This window comes from Prinia subflava (genome assembly GCF_021018805.1).
Source record: "Prinia subflava isolate CZ2003 ecotype Zambia chromosome W unlocalized genomic scaffold, Cam_Psub_1.2 scaffold_33_NEW, whole genome shotgun sequence".
Lineage (NCBI taxonomy): Eukaryota > Metazoa > Chordata > Aves > Passeriformes > Cisticolidae > Prinia > Prinia subflava.
Window position 1 is genome coordinate 3,303,516 of NW_026960610.1, and position 19,925 is coordinate 3,323,440.

At 46.0% G+C, this 19,925-nt stretch overlaps 1 protein-coding gene across 4 annotated transcripts in view; it reads left to right on the forward strand.

Moving 5' to 3' along the window:
• Positions 1–469: 469 nt before the first annotated feature.
• The window catches only part of LOC134565100 (uncharacterized), a 36,006-nt gene continuing 16,550 nt past the window's right edge, over positions 470–19,925 (forward strand). For 3 of the 4 annotated variants that reach the window (XM_063424482.1, XM_063424484.1, XM_063424483.1), the window contains exons 1-3: positions 11,957–12,770; positions 16,111–18,762; positions 18,896–19,126. In XM_063424482.1, coding sequence (XP_063280552.1) covers positions 12,137–12,770; positions 16,111–17,429 — 1,953 coding nt within the window. In that variant the 5' untranslated portion in view covers positions 11,957–12,136 and the 3' untranslated portion in view covers positions 17,430–18,762; positions 18,896–19,126. Of the gene's footprint in view, positions 722–1,126; positions 1,206–3,404; positions 3,542–11,956; positions 12,771–16,110; positions 18,763–18,895; positions 19,127–19,925 lie in introns of those variants that run through there. The other variant, XM_063424485.1, reaches the window with a different exon arrangement.

Sequence of the window (19,925 nt, forward strand, 5' to 3'; positions counted from 1 at the left end):
TTCTACTTTATGTATCTAAAGCTTTTATATATTCTAATTTTTCTAAAGGTTTTAGTTCAATCTCTGTACTTCTCACTCTCTGTGGAGGATCCATGGAAACATGGACTCCGACAGCTGGTAACTGAGGAAGATAATTCAGAGCAATACTGAGAGTTTGGTGCAAGAGAAGAAAGATGCTGTGGAATCTGTCCAAGATTAGTTTGTAAACAAACACCTCCCTTCTCCCTTCTCCAGCAGGATACAAGCAGTGTGCCTGGAGAAGTGTATACTGTACTGTATTTAAAGCAAGAATTGTGGATGACACACAGTATCATGCAAAGGGGCTTAGTATAACACAGATGATAGTCTGAGGAATAAAAGTGGAGGGAAACATGACCCTTCTTCTGGATGGGAAATCCATGGCAAAGTTTCAAGGCTCCTGGAAAATTTGCTCTGTGCTGAAGTTCTGCTTTGGACAGACCTAGCAGACTGTAATAGTACACTTTGATAATCGTAATGCATGGAAAAAATCTTACTCCCAAGAAATGGAAAAATCTCTGTAAACTGTTTCTATGCTATTGTTAGCAAATACTGCAGGATGCTTTCTGGCAGAGCAGTCCTCCTGCAGTTGTTTTGAACATCTGTTTCTTGTGTCCTTGCAGATGATGAATCAAGCACACAGGGAAAGTCAGATAACATCCTGGAGAGCCTGGAAAGAAGCATGCCTCCAGAGCTGATGAAGGTATTGTGTTTGCAGGATCACTCTCCCCACCCACAGCTACTTCTGTCCAGCTTGTGAGAGGGGTTTTCTGCTTTCTGTGTCTCCAGCTCTGGGGGAGCTGTGCAGACACTAGGTCCTGGTGGGGTCTCTGTTATCCCACCTGTCTCATTGATGGAGCCCCATGGTTTGCGGCTACATGTTCCTCAGTTCCAAGTGTGGTTGCCTGCTTCTGCCTGCTTTTTCCTTCAGCATAGCCACATCTCTGTACTGTCCTTGCACCATGTCAGTGCTTTGCATCAGCTCATGTATCACAAAGACAATCTGAAAAATAATTATTTTGTTTTGACCCAGTTCTTTCCCAATAATGAGTGCTTGCCTCTGTGTGGCCACGCACTAATATCAATGCCTTCCTTTGTCCTAGTACAGAAGAGAAACAGATCAACTAAACAAACTGATCAGAAATGATGGAAGACAAAACATCTTTTCTTTTGACCCAGAAGTCCAGGTAAACATTCCCACATTTGCCAGTGTGAGGTTTTGCTCACTGTGTCGCGCCTCCCTTGTCCCCTTGCATGGCCACAGCTTTTGCCTGCAGAAGCAGCATGTTTTCCAGTGGAGAACAGAAGTGCAGCCCATATTCCTGTCAGTGAGAGCAGAACGAGATGTCAGTGCTCAGGTGATAGCTCCAGTACAGGGAAGAGTTGCAGCAGCCCCACACATGGCCTCCCTCCAGCTTTGCTGGCATTTGTGTGATGCATCCTGCTCTTGCTGGATTTCAAACCAGATTTTCTCTGGGGCTCTGAGAAGTTCTCATGCTTGCAAGAAGAAGCAGTGGAAGAGGTATTGCATGGATACCTGCAGTGCTACATGGGCTCAGCACATCTAGCACAGGGAGCAGTGGTGGCAAAGGCCATGACAGGGGTTTACAGGGAGAGCCTCAGTCTTCAGAGAGTTCTCAAATGTAGGGACAGACAAATGGAAAAAAACACCCTGTGCTGGTCTGATGCACTGGAGTAGAGGGTCATTGTCTATCGGACTGTTATCTTCTTGGCTTTGAACTTGAATTCTCTGCCAGGGTCCAGGTGTGGGATTTCAGTGGAATGAGCTGCAATTGCTAACAGAGTTTTAGAGAACTGTTCCAGGGTACGTCACTGTTTCTGGTTCTCCTTCTGGTTTGGTGTGTTCACACCTGTAAAATAGAACATTCTGGTTTAACAAGGAAATGTAATTAGTCTTTTGAAATAAATCCCCCTGTAGCCCCTCCAATGTTCCAATGCTAGCTCAGACCTTAGAGTGCTTTGGAAGAATATTTCATGGACAGGACAAAGGATTCCAAAAGAGGCTCTGACCCCCAGCTGTAGTTCAAGACGTTTATTCCAGCTGGTGACCAGAGGGGAAAGAGGACGAGTGCGGAAGAAGAGGGTCTTATCTGAGCTTCTCCCAGGGAGGGGTAATTGGGACACAGCCAATAGGGTCAGAAAGGGGAGGAAGGGTTAAACTACATGGTTACAGGCTCTAGGGGTCTCTGAGGGGGGAGAAACCATTCCCCAGGGGAATGTAACAGTCTTTAAAAGGTTTAGTTGTACAAAATGAGCTTTTCTCTTGGCAATTCTTTAGAATATTTAACAGAAGGAAGATAAGCATCCAGGAGGCTTTTTGGTTTTGTTGTGGTTTTTTTTTTTTTTAAGAGAAGCTCTGAGAAGCTTCCTATATTCTAGTCAGATAATAAAAATGGAAATATTACTCAGTGTGGAGCATCTAAGATAACTTCTTTTACGTAACCAAATGGTTAGGCTGAATTCACTGCCCTCTTTCTATACCCAGAGCACTTCATTCTGGTGTGGGTCAGTTGGATCTGCTGTAACACCAAGCATTCAAAGTCTTTGCTCCAGTCAGTGCTGGTACATGCACACTTGTATGCCTGATGCTAAGGAGACTGGGAGCAGGAACGTTTGCCTGCAATGTACTTTCCTCATGAAAAGAAAATAAGGGAAACAAAAATACCTGCTGGTATTTAGGGGTGTTTGGTTGCTCTGTCTCCAGTGCCCAGCACAATGGGTGTATCAAAGGCTGAGGGTCTTTGGTTGCAAGTGTGCCTGCTCTTTGAGGAGGATGGATGTGGAGGCACAGACCAGGCGTGAGTGTTCTAGGTTAGGGAGGAGGTGATGATAATCGGGCCTGTTTGTATTTCCCAGCCAGACACTCTTTGCTGTTTCTAGCCATACCAGTTAGTGCTGTCCTGCTGGACATGCCTTCCACTTTGAAATGTTGCTCACAATCCCACGTGTGCCTTCTCTCTATTTCAGGCACAGGGACCATCTCTAACCTAGTCATACCTTCATGGTGGAAGATACTTTTCTGATTGTAACGTTGTCTTATGTTCCACTTTCTTCCCCAAGCTCTAAGTGGTGTTTAGGAGGATCCCCCAGGTTACAACAAAGCAGGAAGGAACTGAAATAATTCTGAGGTTTAGTTTGCTGTGCTCTACAAAACAGGTTGCTAAAATTTGATACATACCCATGAATTCATGTCTTGAATACCTTTGTATAACATCATCAAATTGCACTCATTTGTGAATGTTTTGTACCTTTTGGACCACTTAAAAATTGATAAAGATAGCATTTGCAGTAATGTTATCCCTTAACATTATTCAGGGGGTTGTTTTCTTTTTTAATGAAACCAGATTTGTTTGTTTGCTATCTAGAGACTCGATTTCTCAGGGATTGAGCCAGATGTGAAGCCTTTTGAAGAAAAGTGCAGCAGGCGCTTCATGGTTTGCTGCCAGGACTTCTCCCTCAACCTCCTTGCTCAGCTGATGACAGGGCAGAAGGACCAACCAACGTAAGGGGAGCTCCTGGATGTCCTGCTTTGTCTTTTTTCCTCTCCTCAGCAAGAAAATACCTTGGCAAGTTAATCTGGGGGGGGCGTAAAATGATCCCATTTTGCTATGAGCACCAGTGAGACCTGGACAGATGATGACTGCTGTCCCAGTCATTGCAGGATTTGTTTGCCTTAGTATTTTGGTGTTCCAAGAATGTGTTTAGGGACAGGGTCTTTGCTGACATGCCTCAGCCTGCCAGAAACTGAAACTGCTGGGAAACCTGTGGTCCAGGGGCACAGGGAATGGGGAGTGTGTGTCTGCCAAATTCTGCATCCCTGTGAAAGTCCTGTTGGTAAATGATTAAGCTCCATCTCCAAACCACTCATGGCTGTGTTTTATTTCATTTCCCCTAATGTCAATGGATTTCCCTGTTCTGGAACCTTCTTCTGAGTCCCAGCCTAACTCTATTCACAGTCACTTTATTATATGCATTTGTTATTGTGCCAAAGTTGTGCCTTAACCTAAAAATGCTTGTATTTTCTGAGCCTCTGATGTCTGTAGACAGCTATTACCTCTCACTTCGGACTTTCTTCTGCTTGACTGAACAGACCAGTCTCCTCCAGTCTTTCCTCCCAAAACAAATCCCTGCTGTCACGTCCTGTGCTTTCTCTGGCTGGAGTCAGCCCTATATGCAGGGGTGCAGAGCAGCAGGGGAGGCAGAGGCACCAGCACTGCCCCATCTCTACTGATGCTGCCCTGTCTGATGCCTGGTAGAATCACAAAGGCTTTTTTGTGATGGTTTCATATTGGCAGTTCACAGCTCTGATACACAACACCAGGCTCAGTAACCCTCAGCAGATAGAGGCATTGCTAACAGCAAAGATTCTTGTTATCCATCCTTAATCAGGTCCAGAGTGAGACCTAATCAGCACATTTTCAGCATTGATGTAATGCCTCCAAGTCATGCTGGAATGTCTTGTGCATGCTACAGTTTTATCTTCAGGCCTGTATTTTTATCTTTCCATGGATGCATGCCTACTAGGATGTTTGAATTAGAAATACATGAATTATTGCCACTTGCCTGGTGCTGTCAAAGTCAGTGGCTACAAAGCAGTTGGCAGATTTTGCACATGCATTTCCTCAGCACTATAAGCCTTGTATTTGAGCTCTCCTGGCTGGGAGAGCTAACTTTCCTCCTGGGATAGCATCTGAGGAACATTTTGAGTGTCACAGTTGAGCCATCCAGAGCTGATGGACTTTGGAAAATAAATATAGTGATCTTTAGCAGGTGATCATAAACACTCTTAGGCTGATTTCTCATTGCAAAAGGATAAACAGCTCCGATAAATTGAGTTCATCTTTTCTTCCTGACTTCATAGTTTACCACTTACATAAAAAACATATGGATTTCATTCTTTATATTTCATATAACTTTGTTTATTGGCGATTGATTGAGAGACAGGAAGACTGATTCGGTGATCAGAATTCGATTTTACTCAGGTTTCCCAAAAGCTTATATACTGTTTCAAACAGGTTAATAATTTCTACTACAATAATCAGGTTAAAAATCACACAGAAAACTCATGCATTTTACAACAATTCTTTGCTTGCAGAAGTTGATTGAATCTTCTGTCTTCCCATAAGCAGGTTTAATCCCATCTCCTGTAATTTTCACAGTTCTGTTTGTTCCTGCCATGGCATCCTGATTATCAAACCAGCTATGCTAATCAAGTCTGTTTGACTCTCTGTCTTGTGTTTTCCCACATCTCCCCCTCCTGTATCAACCAAGAACACTCTCTTGATGGCCTTATTAATTAATCTCTGTACACAATGAAGCAAGCAAGGTATCATAACTAATACAATTATTATTAAAATCATTACATGCTTTCTTATTTTAAGAAAATCTTTTAGCCAAGGTGTCAAACCTTAGCCACTAAACAGGTTATTTAGCTAAGATCTAGATTTTACGTTTAGTTTAAACACACTGTAAAATATAAGGAATAATTATAACAATACATAATATAATGCTTAATACATATAAGCTTATTTTAACTAAATTTCTAATCTATTTATGGATTCTCTAGCTTCTCAGGAGTTTATTCCCCTATTCAAATCTATCATCTGCTTGCAGGTTTTTTACACTTTCTTTCAGGGCTGAGGCTTCACGATTCTTGCAACATAAACTGAATCTGTTACTAGATTAAAAGGAACAGAAAAATTGTGAAAAGCTCTGACAACAGTATCAAGTTCAACAATTTGAGGGGATTTTTCAAATGTGGATACATCTGATCTTTAGGCACTAGAAAAAGAATCTCTTTATACTGTTACTGATTTATGAGAGCGACCAGAACCATCTGTGAATACTGTTAAGGCTTGAAGTGGAACCTCACTTCTCTTAGATTTTTCTGTTAATTGAAATAAAGGTGTTAAAAGCTTATGTTTTGGAGGATGTATTGAGATTTGTCTGCAGAATTTAGCAAAGGCTATTTGATTAGCTTTAGATTCTTGAAATATCTAATTCAAATAAAGGTGATAAGAGGCAGCAAAACAATGGAAAATTTCACTCTTGCAAGAGAAGTTAGTCTGTCAGGCTTCAACAACTAGTTGGGCTATCATTTCATGTTGGGTACTGATGGTTTTGGTCGCTTGGTGAGGTAAAAAAATCAATGATAAGCACAGGGGCTGGTGCTTTGGAGTCTCATAGAAACATCAAAGCATGGGGCTGTTTTGCTAGATGCAAAAATATTAAAAGGAAAGGCAGTTTAGGTGCTTAGTGTGCAGCTTGCTGGTTTACCAAGCTCTGCAGTGCATGTTGAACTTGTAAATTAAGTTGTTTAGGTGATAAAAGGTTTGAATCTCTCTAGCAGTTCAAGCAAAGGACTTAGTTCTGCATTTGGGATTTCTAATAGGGACCTTGCTCCTAAAAAATTTTTGTACATCATGTAAAGTTTTGATTTCAGTTAAAATTTGCAAAGGTTGTGCCGAAATAGAATGCATTCTTATGCATCAGTCTAGATATTTCTATGGGAATCTCTTTTGAACTAAAAATCAAACTGGTTATCACAATCTTTGTCAAAAGCATGTAAGTTTAACAGGCTATGTCTGAGCACTAGAAACAATTCTCAGTAAATATTATGATAGTCAGGAAATCATCATATATCCTTATTCTCAGTGGCAGTAAGCCGCTGTGCTCTAATTCTTCAGGTGGATCAAACTTATATACACACATTAATCGTTGAATTTGTGCATTATTTCTGATGCATCTTGATGGATCACATTGACAGCAAATACCTTGTCTTTTATGAGATGCACAGTACTACAGTATCTCACATCTAACATATTTGCATTCAATCCAGGTTTGATGACAAACTAAACAAGAGAAGGAGAGAAGCAGTTCTGCATTAAGTTCTCACTCAAAGGCTGTAACCATTTGTTTAGAGTCCATCAGAACAATTTAAAAGACTGAAAACATAAAAGAGCTTTCTGCAGTCTTCTCAGCAGGGGTATCATCCTCGGCTCCCCCTTTCCTGTTAAGAACTTAAGAGACATTAATTTACCAAACTGGTTTTTTTTTCTTTCTAGGTTAGTTTTAAAGTCGTGCACTTCAATGACCTTTATACAAAATCTGACTGCATAAAAATTCTCCATTGAGATAGAACATCTCTCCCTCACAAAACTAGCAGCGAAGACAACACATAAGGCCTGAGAGTAGCTACTCTCCCCTCAGGTCCTGTGATTTGTACCAAGTATTGGCTTTGATAGCTTTGACTGTTTCTACCCAACCCTGAAAGGATCTGGGGGACAGGCATTAATGGCCAATCATTAGGCCATTGGTTTTGGGAGATAAGACTAATATCTGCGCTGATATCAATGAGTCTGGTTAAAATTAACTCTTTGCCTCTCAGAGACACTTTGCATCGGCACGTAGGACATGCAGGAGTTATGCGCTGCATCTAAAAAATTTGTGGTACCTCCGTTGAACCAAACTTGCCTCCCTTCTGATTAGCTATCGGAGGTCTGGATAAGGAGGCTGCTGGGAAAAGTACAAGCTGGGCAATTTTGGTCTCTGCCGGGACTACACGGGGGCGGCTGTGGGGTCCAAGCCATGATTTTTATTTCTTCAACCGTGTCAGAATCAATAACTCCCGGTAAAACAAACAATCCTGTGACTGAGGTAGAAGATCTACCTAAAAGCAAAGCATGGTGACCTGGTAGCAAAGGTCCATAAATTCCTGTGGGGAGACAAAACACTGAGCAATTGGTCAACGTTACTGTATCACAGGTTGAAATGTCCAATCTGGCGCTCCCTGGGGTTGCTGGACGTAGGTCAGAGATGGTCCGGCAGGCAGGGCCTGCGCTGGCTGGAAGCTGAAGGTTGGTTCCGGTTGTGACAGCTGCTGGGTTGGCTGTGGGACTTGTGTCTTCATGCGTTGCCATCCCATGCTGTGAGATGAGTTTCCCTGCAAAGGCTGGCCATTTTTGTGAAATTTAGAGCGACAGGAATTAGCAAAGCGAGGACCTTTCTGGCAGCGAGGGCACATACTCGGCATTCTGGGTTTTTGTGCCTTTCGACAGTCTTTTTTAATGTGCCCGGGCTCCCTGCAGCCGAAACAAACCAACTGCTTTTTGGGTATTATCTTTAAAGTGGCAAAAGCATCGGCTATGCCTTGTCCCACAGCTTGGTAGGTTACTGCTGTAGTGTGCTGCAATGTCCCCAGGCGGTTGCAGGCTTCTATCATTTGAAGCAGTGTGGGCTCAGGTTCTGGGGGCAGGGCTTTCAAGAGGCATTTACAGTCATCGTTAGCATTTTCTACAGCCAGTTTGAGGAGCACAACTTCCCTGGCTTGGTCATTATCAATCTGTCTCTCCAGTGCTTGTTTCAATTTGTCCACAAACTTCATATAGGGTTCTTGGGGAGCCTGTTTAATATTTATGAAGGACTGTTGTGGGGTTTTGGCATCAGGGACTTTAAGAAATGCAAAACGAGCTGCCTCTATGATCCCTTCCAGGGCTTCTCTCGGTAAGGCAGCCTGGCCATTAGGATCGGTATGCGCTCCCTCCCCTGCTAAGTGGTCAATAGTTAAGGCAACCAGGGCTTGGTTTGCTTGCCCTGCATATGTTACAATTAAGTTTTCCAGTCTCCTTTTCCATTGTGCCATGAATATCGCATATTGTGTTGGGGTGAGCAAAAGGTTTGCTAAGGATTTAACATCATGAGGGGTCATGAGGTGAGTAGTGAAAGTTGCTCTCAACAAATTACTGAAGTAAGGGGACCCCAGACCATATTCTGCCGCGGTACGGCGCACTTCCTTAATTTCTGAGTGGCCCAAGGGCTCCCATTGTGGATTCCCCCCCCTCGGGCTGAGTCGCACAGGGGCTACAAATATTTCTGCTGCAGTATCAAAGTCTCTGTCCTTAAGGGCTTTCGTTTTTATCTGTAACCAGTTGTTATGCATATTTGAAGGGAATAAGTTCAGATCTTTTTTGGGGCCGGGGTCAAAAGACTCTCCGTCACTGCTAGAGTCAGTATCCGCATAAGCGATTAGCATTTGGTGGCTCTGGGGTTGCTGGTGGGATACCGGTGGGGCTGCAGCTGGCGGCTGGGCTCTATCCTTGGCGTTCGTCGGGGAAGGGGTGTGGACGGGGGACAGGGAGCGGGACCTGGGCAGGTTTCGGTCTGGCACGGCCGCTGGGGCCGTCTCCGCGGTGGCCTTGCAGGCTGCCTCGCTCTCCCCCTCTTTTTTAATCGTGTCCATGACCGCCCTCCATGCAGGAAGCAGGCGTAGCTCTGGCTCGTGGCCAGGCAGCATAGCCAGGTCGTAGAGCTTTACGCCGACCTTGTCCCAGTAGCGGAGAGTAAAAATAGAAGAAGGGGTGGTATCAAGGAACATGCGTGACACCCATCGTAGGAGCGACTTAAGGTCTTGCTTAAGGATGGTGGATTTATGCTTGCTCAGCAAGCGTAGCATGGTTTCATTAACATCTCTCTTGTTGGACACGTCCTGTCCCATACTTTGAGTTCCCCTGGCTCACCTGTCACGTCACAGCGTACAGGTGATCGCAGGCCCAAACACGGTTCTCTCACCGTCACGATCAGTTCCAGGGGCATCGCCAATTGCCGTCAGATAGCTGGTTCTTCTCTCCTCACATGGGGCACCAATTATTGGCGATTGATTGAGAAATGGGAAGACTGATTTGGTGATCAGAATTTGATTTTACTCAGGTTTCCCAAAAGCTTATATGTTACATTCCCCTGTGGGAATGGTTTCTCCCCCCTCAGGGACCCCTGGAGCTCATGTCATGTAGTCTGACCCTTCCTTCCCTTTCTGACCCCATTGGCTGTGTGCCAGCTTGCCCCACCCTCAGAAGTCCTGAGAAAAGACCCTGTCCCCCTGGGGACGTCCTCTCTTTCCCCGGACACCATCTGGAAATAAACATCACTGCAGCTAAGGGTGAGAGCTTCTTTTGAATCCTTTTCCTTTCTCTTGATATATTCCTCCTAGGCCTGAGAAGGACTGAGCTAGCTAAGACCCGTAAGGAAATTAAAGGAGGTTTATTTATCAATTGGCACTCAAGTGGGTTGGAATAATTTCTCACAGCCCATGCGGAGCTGGGGACCTACTAACAGGGTCTCAGAAGCTTTTTGAGACGTTCAATTATCCTAGCCCCTTTGGCCACGTTCTGTTGCTATAGGTGGGTAGGGATAAGCTCGTAGCTTTTGATTTTCACCCTGTCACGAGTGAGCTTAAGACAGGACCTTCGGTTGCTCCTGACTCAGCACTATGCTCCCGCGGATCAGGTAAATACCTCTGTTTGGCTGTTACCCCGGGAATAACCTCCAAACTGGGAGAGAGTTATTTTTACCATTGGGAGTGTGGCAGGCGGGTGGACTCTAGGACCCAGTGGCTAGGAATTTTTTTTCTTTTTTTTTTCTTTTGTTTCCGATTGCCGCTGCCCGCCGGCCCCTGGAGCCGCTCCGCCCAGGGAGCCGTGTTTTTCGGGGAAATCCCAGCCCGGGCAAGTACCCCATCAGCCAAGCAAGGCTGCGGGACCCCCCCGGGGCCACCGGGGCTGGAGAACCGGCACAAATACGCGACCGCAGCCCCGGAGTTTTCCCTGCCTGTTTTCTCTGGACATAGGAAAAAACAGGAGTTATACAGCTGGCTGTAGCATCCGGAGGGTGGATTTTGAGCAAATAGCTTTCAGTAATATCGAATAATGGGCGTTCAGCTATCTGTTCATCAAAAGAGTGTAATAAAACAGCTTCAAGATCTTTTAAATAATGTTAAAATTTCCAAAAAGCTGCAGAAAAAATTTGTTCGCTGGCTAGAACATGAATTTACTGAAGCTGATTTGTTACAGATCGGTACTGTTTCTTTCTGGGACCACGTGGGTAATGTGATTACAGACAAAGTACAGAATAATGATCACGCTGCTTCTATATTTATTCCCATATTTTTGCAAGCTCGTAAACATCTAGAGTTAAGCAAACCTAGCCAGCAGCAGAAACTTCCCCCATGTAATCCTCTCTCTGACCCACCTTTATATCCAGGCTTACCATTCTCCTAGGACCCATTTAACACAGCAAGTTTTTCTCCGACAGATCCCTTTGGGGGTGCTGCGCCACCCCGGGGCTCCTGCCAGGCTGCAGACCCCCTGGGGGTCACTCTCCATGTGGCTGATAATAATGGCGGCTCCCATGTGCTCTGACCTTCCTCCCATAACCCCTTCTCCCCCCTACCCCCTGCCCCCACCCCCTATTCCAGTGCCAACCCCTTCTGGCCTCCGGCAGCCCTGCCCCACCCCCCCTCCCCCTGCCTCCCTCCCGCCTGCTGCGGCAGCACAGGGGGGGACGGGCCCCCCTCCCCTTACAGCCACGGCAGGGGGTGTGATTGCCTCACAGCAGGGGGAGGGGGACAGCCTGGGCTGCCCAGCCAGCATGGAGAGAGCATGCCTCCTCTTCCCAACCCCCAAGGGACTGCAAACGTTGTAACCCCAGTGTCCCCAGACACTGAGAGACCGGCAGCAGTTTCCAGACCCTTGGCAAATGCAGATGAACACATTTTCTCTGTTGCTCCTGTTACATATGTTGGTAGAAGGCAAGGTTCCAGGCAATACCAGCCACTTTCCTACCAAGATAAAGAGCTTGCAAAGTACAGCGTGAGTTTGGGAGAGACAGTGCCATCTTTAAAGGTATGTTTAGAGCCACATTTGATTCTAATGAAATGGTTCCCAGTGATATCAAGGACTTATTCAGATGTCTGTTATCTCCCTCAGAGTATGATCTATGGAATAATATGTGGAAAAGAGCTTTAAGAACAATTTTACAGGAGATTCAGCAAACCCCTAATGCAGCAAAAGACACTGAGGGACATGATATTACACTTGAACATCTGTGTGGGGAAGGGGCCTGGAATTGCCCAGAAAAACAAACTCGAGTGTTATCCAAGCCAGTTTTACTTAGGATTAGCAATGTAGCAGAGAAAATGTTTTATCAGCTACCATCAATGGAAGGGAAAGGAAGTTATATCAATGTTAAACAATTTGCTACATAGAATTTCTTGCAGTTTGTTGATCGTCTGAGGACACAGGTGGAACAACAAGTACCAGATCCCATGGTGCAGACAGAGCTGATCAAAGAGATGGCTCAAAGAAATGCTAATGAGACCTGTCGTAGAATTATTCTTAGCCTTCCCCTAGAACCTCCACCTACTCTGTCCCAGATGATAGAAGCTTGTTCCAGAAGGACAGAAATGTTCTGCGCATCTGAAAGAAATCCTGGACCTACACACCCACAGCATACAGCCCCTGCAGGACCAAACCCAAACAGGCAACTGATGCCACCAAATCAGCTGCAGCGCATCATCTGCCTCCGCTGCAGGAAACCAGGACACTTCACCAGAACCTGCCCTCAGACCCAGAAGCAGAAGAAATCCCAGACAAAAAAACTGAATTTACAGCGCGTGCCCGCTGTTAATACTACAACGCGCAAAGATATAAATATAGCGGGACTCACATTGGCAAAAGCCTCTCTCTTAAAGAAAAAGGGGGAGGGCAGGTCACAGGGTGTGGGGGTGCAAAAAAATGTAAATGTTAAATGCTCAACTAACAAGGTTTGGCAGCCACTAGGCCATTTTAGACTTGTAACTACCAAAGGTTTTCATTTCAGATCTACTGAGTGGATGGTTATAACAGTTGACCTATCAAACATCTCACAGGACCTGACGGTTTACGACATGGGATTGGACAGTGAGTATTTTGTTATTGGGGACACAGCACACACACCCTTGGAAATTGAGATAGCTCCCATGACCATTAAGGGAAAAATAATAGGCCTCATGTTGTTGGCTCACTGTATGCAACCACCCTTTTATCTTGTAGAGGGGCAAATTCTTGCTCAAGCCATTCCGGTTCCAGCAGAGATCACAGCAGACGGTAAATCACCAGAGGTCTACTGGACAGAAGTGGTGGGGGAACCTAAACCCTCTATGGCATGCAACATTGCTTGTGGGTCAGAGCACTTCCTAGTGGCGGGGGTGCTCGACACCGGCGCTGACATTACGATACTCCCACAAAGCATGTGGCCTTTGAAGTGGGAATTACAGCCTGTGGCTGGCAAACTTCAGGGCATAGTAGGAATCACAATGGCAAGGATTTCGAAAAACGTGGTGCAAATTGAGGGACCTGATGGAAAGGTGGCGAATGTCCGTCCTTTCGTAGCAGATTATAAGGCCCCACTGTGGGGGAGGGACACCATGTCCCAGTGGGGAGTCCAATTGGTCATTCCTAAAACACCCCAGGATTTTTGCAAGTAGCCACTGTGGAGCGCCCTACCCAAAAGTTAAAGTGGTTGGAAAACACCCCCAGATGGGTAGCACAGTGGCCTTTGAGTAAAGAAAAACTCAAGGCGCTGGAAAAACTCGTGGAAGAGCAATTAGCTCAGAGACATATTGTGGAGACAACAAGCCCCTGGAATTTCCCGATCTTTGTAATAAAGAAACCGGGAAAGAGCAAGTGGAGGTTGCTCCATGATCTACGAGAAATTAATAAAATAGTAGAAGACATGGGACCCCTCCAACCAGGAATGCCCACTCCAACAATGCTCCCCCGAGACTGGAAATTGGCTGTCTTAGACATCAAGGACTGTTTCTTCCAAATTCCATTGCACCCTGAAGATGCCCCAAGGTTTGCTTTCTCAGTTCCCAATGTCAATAGACAGGCTCCAATGAAGCGTTATCACTGGAGAGTCCTTCCCCAGGGTCTCAAATCGAGTCCTTTCATATGCCAACAATATGTAGCCTCATTACTGTCTCCAATACGCGCACAGAGAAAAGAAGCCATCATCCTTCACTACATGGATGATGTGCTGGTGTGTGGCCCTAATGACTCTATACTCCAACACACGCTTGACCTAGTGGTTAAAGTTTTAACCTCTGCTGGATTTCAATTACAGAAGGACAAGGTTCAAAGGATGCCACCTTGGAAGTACCTGGGTTTGCAAATCACTGCAAGGACCGTTGTTCCACAGAGTTTAGAAATTGGTTGCAATCCAAAAACCCTAGCGGATCTCCACTCCCTGTGTGGGTCTTTGAATTGGGTAAGACCCTGGCTAGGCCTCACAAATCCAGATCTCGAACCCTTCTTCAATTTACTGAAGGGGGAGAGGGAGCTGATGTCTCCCAGAGAACTGACCCCAGAGGCAAAGACGGCAATCGAAAAGGTACAGAAGGCCTTGTCAGAGAGGCAGGCTCATCGGTGTGAGCCAAACATGCCTTTCCATTTCATTGTTTTAGGAAAGCTGCCACATGTGCATGGTTTGATTTTCCAATGGATCGAAGAGCAGAGAAATTCACTCTTGATCATAGAGTGGGTCTTCCTCTCTCACCAAAGATCCAAGACCATCACAGAGCCACAGGAGTTGATGGCTCAGCTGATTCGGAAGGCCAGGGTAAGATTGTGTGAATTGGCAGGTTGTGACTTTGCATGTATTCACTTCCCGGTCAGACTTGCAGAGGAGGGAAAGAACTCTCCTGAGAGACTGACCAAAGAGATGTTTGAGCATTTGCTGCAGAGTAATGCCAGTCTCCAATTATCTCTGGACAGCTACAGGGGACAAATATCAGTCCATGCTCCGTCCCACAAGTTGTTCAGTGAGGAATTCCACCTCATTCCTCATGAGAAAAGGAGTCGGAGACCACTCAAAGCTCTCACAGTCTTCACAGACGCATCGGGGGCTTCCAATAAGTCGGTGATGACTTGGAGGAACCCACGGACTCAGCATTGGGAAGCTGATGTTGAGTTTGTGGAGGGATCCCCCCAAGTGGCTGAACTGGCCGCAGTGGTAAGAGCTTTTGAGAAGTTCTCAGAACCAATCAATTTGGTAACCGACTCTGCCTATGTGGCGGGAGTAGTGTCCAGAGCGGAGCAGGCTGTGCTCAAAGAAATAGAGAATGAACATCTCTTCAGGTTGCTTTCAAAGCTAATCTATTTAGTTTCTCGAGAGCATCCGTTTTACATGATGCATGTGAGGTCACACACTGATTTGACAGGTGAGATCGCAGAGGGGAATCGCCAGGCAGACTCCCTTGCACCACCAGTTGAGAAGACACATCTCCCTGATGTCTTCCAACAGGCAAAACTTAGTCACCAACACTACCATCAAAATGTGCCAGCCCTGATCCGACAATTCCAGCTGACACGGAGCCAGGCTCAAGCCATTGTAGGTACCTGTCCGAACTGCCAGCTCCAGGCCATGCCATCAATGGGCATGGGGGTTAACCCCAGGGGCCTGGGCAGCTGTGAGGTATGGCAGACAGACATCACACACATTCCTAGTTTCGGTCACCTCAAATATGTTCATGTGAGCATTGACACATATTCAGGTGCAGTGTATGCCTCTGCCCACGCAGGAGAAAAATCCATACATGCCAAGCAGCACCTAGTGCAAGCTTTTGCAGTGTTGGGAATTCCAAAAACAATCAAAACTGATAACGGCCCAGCGTATGTGTCCAAGGAGTTCCTAGAATTTATCCAGCAGTGGGGAGTGGAGCATAAAACTGGCATCCCTCACTCCCCCACAGGTCAAGGTGTGATTGAACATGCACACCAGACGCTCAAACAGGTTTTGGCTAGGCAGAACACCTCAGCTTTGTGGATGACTTCACAGCAGAAGCTCTGCAAGGCCATGTTTACTATCAATTTTCTGAACTGTTCATTTGAAAACATGAGTCCACCTGTGGTGCGTCATTTTAACAGTGGTGATCAGTTTAAATTGTCTCAGCGTCCACCAGTTTTGATTAGGGATCCTGAAACTTGGAAACCAAAGGTCCCTATGAGCTTGTGACCTGGGGTTGTGGCTATGCATGTGTGGCTACTCCCTCAGGCCCTCGGTGGATTCCCCAGAAGTGGGTGAAACCTTTTGTCCCCAAAAATCCAGCTCTGGCGGAAGGGGATGAGAAGCAAGTGACTGATGCTTCGAAGAGAAGATGCCACCGGATGGAAGAGAAAGAACCTCCCTAGGTGTGGATTTCTTCTGGCAGAAACAGGAACATTTTAACATGTTTTAAAAATGTTTGTTTTTCCCTTCTAGAGAAAACCTACCTCCCACTCAACCCTATGATGAACCCCATCCAAGTTGTCATCCTGCTAATGCTGAACAGTCTGGTAGCTGCATGGATCGTCCCTCAGCCGCGTCAGAACGTCTGGGTGACCCTGGCACAGACACTTCAGCAAGAAAACATATGTTTGTCCACTGCAGCAGCTAAGAACCCTATGTCCACCTGTCTGGTAGGAATTCCTTTGCAGGCTGGAGAATTTCCAGCAAGTTTGGACAAATACAAGTCCAACGAAGTTCCGGAGGCGCACACCCCACAACCACACAAGGATCATCAAAAACAAGATGTGTTTGCCATGAACCCCTTAGCGGAATGGGTGCGGGGTTTGCCCAAGGTAGCTCATGAACCTCAGGAGTTAGAACTATTGGGTTCCTCCCCTGCAACATACTGCATCCATTTCTCTGTCATCCCAAAACCCACTAGCACTGACGAGTACCACCTTATAAGACAGTTCCGGGGAGAGTTTACTGCAAAGAGGTGGTGTCATAATATAAGCCACATTGCAGCAGACAACCCATCTCACTCTAGCCCCAGAAGCCTCCCTAAGGGATTGTTCTTGGTTTGTGGGGATCGGGCATGGGCAGGAATTCCATTGCGGCTTTTAGGAGGGCCATGTACCGTAGGGCGATTGTCCGTATTGACACCCAACCAAACTTTAATTCGCGAATGGACTCACAAAAACAAATCGGCTGACAAAATTCAAAAAAGGAGTGCTGACAATTTGGACCCAAATTGTAATTCAGAAATTTTTCATTGGGCAAAGTCAAAAAGAGTTGCTGTATCCCTGTTTCTTCCGTGGGTAGCAGCAGCCAAAGCTCTAGGTGAATTGGGCCACCTAGAGTGCTGGGTGGTCAAACAGGCAAACTTAACATCCATCGCCATCAGCTCTCTCCTAGAAGACGAGGAGATTACCAGACAGGCCACCATCCAGAACCGTGCTGCTTTTGATTATCTTTTGCTATTGCATGGACATGAATGCCAGGAATTTGAAGGACTCTGTTGCATGAATCTGTCCTCAAAGGCTCCAAACATCCATGCTGCCCTCCGAAGCATGAACAACATGATCGGGCAAGTGAAGCAAGAATCTGAAGACTGGATCAAGGAACTGTTCAAGGGCTGGGGATTCACTGGGTGGTGGATTTCTGTAGTTAAAAAAATTTTGTTACTTTTTGTTATCCTTTTCCTTGTAACCATAGCATTCGGGATCCTACGCTGTTTGATTTTCAAGGCTATTAACAGCCTCATACCTTCTACCTCAGAAGTCAACCACATAGAGTTGGCAAACCTAAAGTGATCTGGTTTCCCTACCAATCATAAGTGGTGGGAAAACCCACACTCCGTGTCAAACTGAATTTGAGAATTTTTCTTGGTATCTTTTTAAACAAAAAAAGGAGGAGATGTTACATTCCCCTGGGGAAATGGTTTCTCTGCCCTCAGGGACCCCTGGAGCTCATGTCATGTAGTCTGACCCTTCCTTCCCTTTCTGACCCCATTGGCTGTGTGCCAGCTTGCCCCTCCCTCAGAAGTCCTGAGAAAAGACCCTGTCCCCCTGGGGACGTCCTCTCTTTCCCCGGACACCATCTGGAAATAAACATCACTGCAGCTAAGGGTGAGAGCCTCTTTTGAATCCTTTTCCTGTCTCTTGATATATTCCTCCTAGGCCTGAGAAGGACTGAGCTAGCTTAGACCCGTAAGGGAATTAAAGGAGGTTTATTTATCACTTATATACTATTTCAAACAGGTTAATAATTTCTACTACAATAATCAGGTTAAAAATCACACAGAAAACTCATGCATTTTACAACAATTCTTTGCTTGCAGAAGTTGATTGAATCTTTTCTCTTTCCATAGGCAGGTTTAATCCCATCTCCTGTAATTTTCACAGTTCTGTTTGTTCCTGCCATGGCATCCTGGTTATCAAACCAGCTATGCTAATCAAGTCTGACTCTCTGTCTCGTGTATTCCCATATTTGTTCAAACTGACTAGATCAAAATGCAAGAAGGTGCAGGAAAAAATGGATCTGTATATTTATAAAGCAAATAAACATGGATTGTGTGTCACAGTTCTGTGAAATGCTGGTGTACCAAACTAAAGGAACAAATAGAAGCAGAAGGTTCCCAGTTTCCTTATCAGGGAAAGCAATGCATGTTGATACTCTTTAGCCTGTGCTGTGCATTTTTTATGACGCACATATTCAAAAAAATTTCCAGGTTGAGCCCTTTTTCCTAAGCTTGGCATTATTCGACCTGAAAAGTAATTGCAAGATTTCAGCTGACTTCCACATGGACTTGAACCCTCCATCTGTCCGGGACATGCTGCTGGATAACTCTGAGCCTGGAGCAGAGGGCACCCAGGGACACTGTCCTGGACAGAGCCTTGAGCACAAGGTCCCTGAGTCCTGCCTGCGCTACATAAAATGGACGAATATCTCACTTTCTCCTCATTCTGTGTCACTGCTGAGGCTTTTCAGTGACTGTGGAGTGTGGTGTTATCCACTGTGTGATAACCAGAAGCCAGCATTTCTCTGGAGTTTTGGTCGGTGTCCAAGTTGCCACGCAGGGCTCACTGGCAGCGACAGGCCAGGTGCCAGGGACAGATTTCCAAGACTTGGCCATGCTCAAGCCTGGTAAGCCCCTATGGCCCATCCCCAGGGCAGGATGTGTGGGGGGTGTGGGAAGGAGCAGTGGGATGATCAGGGCCAGACCCCATGGTGCACATTGGGATCCTGCTGTGTGACAGCCGCTGCTTCTCTGTTGCAGGGGGTGTTCTCCGTGACCAACCCACACACAGAGATCTTCCTGGTGGCCCATGTGGAGAAGGTGCTGCAGGGCAGCATCGCCCACTGTGTAGAGCCCTACATGAAAAACTCAGACCCCGGGAAGGTACTGGCTGGGGCCATGGGAGTATCAACTGAGTGATGCTGTCTGCTGCTGCAGGGAGTAGAGCAGGCTGAAACATGGGTTCTTCTGCGGCTCTTCAGTTTCTTTCTGGTAAATGCAGTCTTTGTCCATTCTGTTTGCATTGTTCCCAGGCTGGCTTCTGTTGGGCTGTCCTGGGAGACTTGATTCCTTCCCCTGGAAAGAGCTAGAGGATTTTTAGAAAGAGGCAAGCATTTGGGGCCAGACCTTTTCCCATTACACTTCAGCAAGCCAAAGCCTGGGCTGGCAGGAAAAAGTGGGACACTTCATCCCCAGAATGAAGTGTCTGCATAGAATCATGGAATCCTTTGTCTTGGAAAAACCCTATAAAATCACTGAGTCCAACCATTAATCCAGCACTGTCAACCCCACCACTCAACCACGTCCCTAAACACCACATCTACATGTGTTTTAAATACCTCTACCACTTCTCTGGGCAGCCTGTTCTAGTGCTTGACAATCCTCTGAGTGAAGAATTTTTTCCTGCCATCCAAGGGAGAGGCCCTGCTGCTGCCACCAGCATCAGTCTCTGCATCCAGGTGGAGCTGATGCTGCCTTGTTGCAGCCAGTCAAGAGTAGTTCCTGAAAAGTCAATTATAGAATATGTGGTAATGATGGCATTCCCTTGGCACACTTTGTAAGTCAGTATAGGATGAGCCAATTGCAGTCAGTTTTGGAAAATAAAATAATACCCTTTGGCAAATAGAGCACTAATACCCTGACAGTTCAATCCCGAGGAGGTTTAACATGACTGCCCACAACGTTAGCTATTGCTTTGCAAAGTAACAGCTGTAGGTGGCAGGAAGTGACAGACAGGGATGTCTGTCAGCTGTGCTGGTGCCTGGGGAGCAGACGAAAAAATGCTCCTCCC